General features: G+C 32.6%; 1 protein-coding gene across 1 annotated transcript; it reads left to right on the top strand.

The window, feature by feature from the left end:
* Nucleotides 1-212: 212 nt before the first annotated feature.
* LOC122581216 (probable pectate lyase 1) lies at nt 213-5,969 on the top strand. The gene is made up of 7 exons (XM_043753389.1): nt 213-451; nt 831-890; nt 1,256-1,327; nt 3,533-4,175; nt 4,573-4,676; nt 4,792-4,930; nt 5,315-5,969. Exons 1-7 carry the CDS (start codon nt 345-347, stop codon nt 5,534-5,536), a joined length of 1,347 nt encoding a protein of 448 aa, XP_043609324.1. The 5' UTR covers nt 213-344; the 3' UTR covers nt 5,537-5,969.

Raw genomic sequence — 5,969 nt, 5'->3', positions numbered from 1 at the left:
CCGTTTATATATATCCAGAATTAAATAACGTAAGGGTAAAGAAAGCAGCCACGTTGGATGCCGGTAATCCAGGTTACATGACACACGCCTCACAAACTTAACCACCTTATTCCTTAACTTAACCATGGTCAAAACATAACGTCCGTTAACCTTTTCATTTAACCCCAACTATAATTCCATTCCCATCTCTATAAATCAAACCGTTACTTTCAACCTCTTCCTCTGAGTGACTTCCTTCTTTTCCATTCCCACCTTTTTACACACACACACACACACACTGTGTGTGTATATAATTACATTCAATTCAAGGAGAAATTACTGTGTGACTAACTGACTGAGTGTAAATGGATACACCTACAAAATGTCTGCCTGTTTTTTCCTTCATGTTTCTTGTTCTGTTTCTTGTAACTGCTGATGACGTCATCAACCACAACAGCTCCAATACCAGCAGGTATCGTTTCTTTCCGAATTCAAATTAACCAAAATGTAATGTCAATATGTAATGTAGTGTGTTTTCTGAAACTCTTTTTTTTTTTTTTTAGTAATTTTATGATTTATATTACACTTTTACATATATATAGTTTTACTTTGTATAATTCTGCTAAGAAAAAAAATGTTTAAAAAAATGTATCTAAATTGTGAAAATTGATATTTTGTGTGTGTGTGTGTGTGTGTGTGTGTGTGTATAGCTCATTTAGAAAAAGATTACAATGTGTTTTTATATTTTATTGAATTTGTAATTACTATTTTATTTCTATTTTAGGTAAGAAATTTTATCAATTTTAATATTTTTTTGATAAAGATAAAATTATTTTTTTATTTGGAAACAGGAATGTGGAAACAGAGGAAATGAACAACCAGGGGTTCTACAATTCATCAATGGAAGAAAGGTAAAAAATTAATTTACTGAGCTCATTCTGAGCAGTGTTAGTTAAAAAAAAAATGTAAAAAAGAAATAAATAAAGTCGGTTAGTTTCCGTTAGTTATCTTTGGATTCCTTTTTGTTCATTGGTTGGTTGGGCATTTATTAGATTCCAAAACGGTTATCAGTTACAGCAATTCTTTTGACAGTTAAAACTTGTAAAAACTAAAAGTTAAAAAAATAACAACAAATAATGTAACATAGTAGTGGTAATTCAGTAATTCTCTCCCACACATATAATTGATTGGTTGTCGGTTGACACAATAATAATATAACAATACTAAAATAAAATGTACTTATAAATTTTTAATTTTTTATGTTGTGGTGGTGAAGAATTAAGGAGATTGAAGCTTTGAATGAAAATGCGGTTCAAGATCCTGAAGAAGTTGTTTCCCATCTTGAAATGTAAGTACATTTCTATATCTATATACAATACAATATATTGTTGGTTTAGAATTCTTTTTAAATCACTAAAATATTTCTATGTAATTTATATATATATGTATATATATATACACTTTGTCTTTTAGCTTCTTTGTATGTTTAGAAGATTAATTGTTATATACTACATATATATACGAATGACCCCTGTTTCACTCGACTAAACACACAGATTAGATTAAAAAAGGCTTTGTTTTAGGAAACTGTTAGAAAACATAATTCTTTATAATAATATTTAATTAACTAGTGGATGGATTTTTAGTGATATGAGTCATCTACTTTGTTAATTAGTTTCTGATTTTCCAAATTCACATGACTAGTTTCGGCGTCACATATAACAAGATCTTTTGTATTAATATTTAAATGAATCTATAAACACATACATGAAAATGTACAAAAAATGATTGAGTTAGAGTAATCCTATATTTAAGCACAAACTTATTTATCTTATAGTACTCGTAATAACTTTGTACAATCCCTATAACCAATATTTGTTTTATTCAATGTACAATAAACCATTTTGATAAGTTTTTTATGATATAAAAAGGACACTAGTTTTTAGGTGATGTGTACATGTCCACATGCTAAAGTTTGAAATGAAAAAACTCATCATGATATTTGTTACATTTTTATGTAACTAATTACTTATTTCAATTTTTAAGGAATTTCCTTTATTGGGTATATGTAGTTTTGATTATCAAACCATCATTTACACCTTTGTCAAATTTGCCATAACAAAGGAATCAAACCATGTTACCCTAGTGTCTATATCAACACCACCTAAACAAAATTCAGTCTACATTTCCTTTCCTTTCCCACATGGTTTTTCTGATTGATTTTGACATCTTTACAACCAAGTTTTACCTTTTTAAGTTTTAACCAACTATACTTCAACATTACCCTTCTTACATTTCTTCTAAAAGAAAAATTAATTGATAGGCTCACGATACACACACATTATAACTTATGTATACACGTTGTTAGAATCAAGAAACTCTAAAGAGGAACGAAACTATGCTTTTTAAAATGTCACATTTTTCATACTTGTTATATTGGACAAAATAGCAAATTTAATTTGATTCAAAAGATACATTACACATCAAAAAACTACTCTCTAGTGATATATGAGGTGTAAAGCGTAATGCACAATATACAACTGTCCGAAACATGAATATAGTGTATATATATTTTTTTTTGTGTGTACACATCAGCTCTAGTGGAAAATATAACATAAAATAAAGGATGGTCAAATGTTCAATACTTAATTTAGTACTCGTACTTTTCAGCTTTTTGGTGAGTAAGTTATAAACACACTAAATATTTATGTTACCATGACATCTAAAGTGACTACTATATATTTTTTAAAAAATATTCTTTTCGTATGTTATATGCATATACATGTGACATTGAGATAATTATATTTTATGTAATCTAAATCTCCAATCATCTTGGTACTGAACAAGTCTATCTTTGCCATGTGACACACCATCACTCCCATGTGCTTTATAAAGACAGACAGATAAATCTATACGACTATACATACATATATCTTGTGTATATATAACTACCTTACTGTTATTTAAGCACCATTTATTTTGGTCCAACTGAAAAAGACAAATCAAACATACTATTTGTACATGTGTACTAGTATATATGAATTCATAATACATTTTGATTTTGACTGGTGTGCTTCCATATTGTTCTTTTAAACTTGAATGACATATTTTGACCATTGTGATGTAATGTAACAAAACTGATTTATATGATCATGATGAATTTTTTTGTCAATATGATGTTGAAATATCTGGACAAAATCTTTTGTTAATTGTACAGTGGGTGACGGTTTTGACCCATTTGTTTTTAAATAAGTCAATTCGGGTTATGGGACAAAAGTTGTTCAAAATTTAAAGTATATTTTTAATATGTAAAACATCTTAAATTAGTCTATTGATTAGTATAATACGGAGTATAACTTTTTCTAATCATATTTTACACAATAGTGATTTATAATGAAAGTGTTAAAGTAAAACTTTGGACAAAAAAAGTGTTGGGTCAACCTGGCACGTTTAGACTTTAAAGTTTGCAAAAGATCGTCTGTTTTGACCCATTACCCAATTAGTCTTAACCCCTTAAAGGCCACCTCTAATATTATGATGTTATGTGCTGCAGGAGCATGACAAACAATACTGAAAGGCGGAAACTAGGATACTTTTCATGTGGGACCGGTAATCCAATTGATGACTGCTGGAGGTGTGACCCAAACTGGCACCGTAACCGCAAGCGTCTTGCTGACTGTGGCATTGGTTTTGGGCGTAATGCCATTGGAGGCCGTGAAGGTCGTTTTTATGTGGTCACTGATTCACGAGACGATGACCCAGTGAACCCACGACCTGGAACTCTAAGACATGCTGTCATACAAACTGCTCCACTATGGATCGTATTCAAACGTGACATGGTGATCCAGTTGAAGCAAGAACTTATTATGAACAGTTTTAAAACGATTGATGCCCGGGGAGCCAATGTCCACATAGCTAATGGGGGTTGTATAACTCTTCAGTTCATTACTAATGTTATCATTCATGGGTTGCACATTCATGACTGCAAACCAACTGGTAATGCCTTGGTCAGAAGCTCTCCTTCCCATTACGGTTGGAGGACTATGGCTGACGGTGATGCTATTTCCATCTTTGGGTCAAGCCATATTTGGATTGATCACAACTCTCTTTCTCACTGTGCCGATGGACTAGTTGATGCTGTCATGGGCTCTACTGCCATCACCATTTCCAATAACCACATGGCTCACCACAATGAGGTACGTCAATCCTGACATCACATATAAAAGGGGAACACACATCATGGGTAACGGGTCATTTTACAAGTTGGATTGACCCAGAAACATTCTTGTCCAAAAAAAATGTTGTTCAATAAAATCAAGTTTTTTGAACCAAAAAAAATTTAGGAGGTTTTATGCATCAAAAGACACATTTTGTGAACTTTCAAACCTTTCAGCCCATTTACCTTTAATCTAGTTTTCTATATTTTAACCATTTGACCCGTTACTCTGTCAAACATATAACATAACCTAAGTTAATCATTCACAGGAAATGGGTTGAAGCTGTCATTCAAAAAGTTAATCATAGATCAAAATAAAAAGTAAAAAAAAATCTCATTCAAAAAGTTCTAATGATTAATTGTAATGTGTGAAACAGGTGATGTTGTTGGGCCATAGTGACTCTTATTTTAGAGACAAGATGATGCAAGTGACTATTGCATATAATCACTTTGGAAAAGGTCTGATTCAGAGAATGCCAAGGTATTATTATGACCATGAATTATTTTATCAACTGTTTGTGTACAATAATAATTAGGTGCATCATCTGATATCTGACATTGGAAAGTCAATTTTTGTAAAATAAATAAAATTACAGATGCAGACATGGGTATTTCCATGTAGTGAACAATGACTACACTCACTGGGAGATGTATGCTATTGGTGGAAGTGCAAGCCCCACCATCAACAGCCAAGGCAATAGATATCTTGCCCCTGCCAATCCTTTTGCAAAAGAGGTATACTCTAGTCCACTCTGTTGTCTATCTATAACTTGGTTGGTCTTCTTTTCAGATAGTTTTAAGGTTTTAAAAATGATTATCTGATTATCATGACTTAATATTGTAATGATGAGTACCAATGACCTTTTAGTAGTCTATGGTTATTGAGATTTTCAAAGAGCCTAAAGGTTGGGGCTCGAGTCTTTCTTAAGATAGTTGATGTAAATTATAGTTGTTTTTCGGGTAATAGTCAGTTTTAATGTTTGGATAAAACAATGTGATTATTAAAGACATGGGGTCTAACAAGCAATATCAAATTTTAATCTAAGAAATTTAGTTTGTATATTGGGAGGGTTTGGCTGGTTAAACATGTTTTGATGTTAAGCTTTGGGATGGGTACAGGTTACAAAGCGGGTCGACACGGCTGCAAATAAATGGCATGGATGGAACTGGAGATCGGAAGGTGACCTACTTCTTAATGGCGCTTATTTTACCCCATCTGGTGCTGGAGCCTCGGCAAGCTATGCTAGAGCGTCAAGTTTAGGTGCTAAATCGTCTAGCATGGTTGCTACAATAACTTCCAATGCTGGTGTTCTTAGCTGTCGCAGGGGTCGCCAATGCTAGCCCCGGTTTCATTTCTTCCAAATGATTTTAGCGTGTTCGATTCACTATCCACATCGCCCTCCATATTGATCCGTTTTTCTTGCCATTATTCCTGGCAAGTATGCGTTTTTTTCTTACACACGTTCATCGTTTGTTGTTGTGTCGTGCAACCTCGGCCAAGCTTCATTTGAATATATGAACTATATCTTCACTATTTTTAGGAGCAGGTTCGTAGTGTTGTTCACCGTGTGCTTTGTCTTCTAGTTTTTGCTTTAGATCTAACTAGGCATATTGGTTTTTAGGTCACAAGGTCGGAATGTTTTTTTGTTCTTTAATGCATTCTTCCTAATTCTTCCTGTGTTATTTTGGTTTCTTGAGTCGATACAAGTTGTCATGTAATGTCAAAGCTACTTGGGTTATGAAATGAAAAGAGAAGTCTTACCTTATTTAATGA

This window comes from Erigeron canadensis, chromosome 9 (genome assembly GCF_010389155.1).
Source record: "Erigeron canadensis isolate Cc75 chromosome 9, C_canadensis_v1, whole genome shotgun sequence".
Lineage (NCBI taxonomy): Eukaryota > Viridiplantae > Streptophyta > Magnoliopsida > Asterales > Asteraceae > Erigeron > Erigeron canadensis.
This window is presented reverse-complemented; position numbering and strand designations above follow the sequence as displayed.

Coding starts and splice junctions, on each gene's coding strand:
- LOC122581216 (XM_043753389.1), top strand. CDS start 345: ATGGATACACCTACAAAATGTCTGCCTGTTTTTTCCTTCATGTTTCTT. Junction 891..1,255: donor AATTCATCAATGGAAGAAAG/GTAAAAAATTAA, acceptor GTGGTGGTGAAG/AATTAAGGAGATTGAAGCTT. Junction 4,176..4,572: donor ACATGGCTCACCACAATGAG/GTACGTCAATCC, acceptor TGTGTGAAACAG/GTGATGTTGTTGGGCCATAG.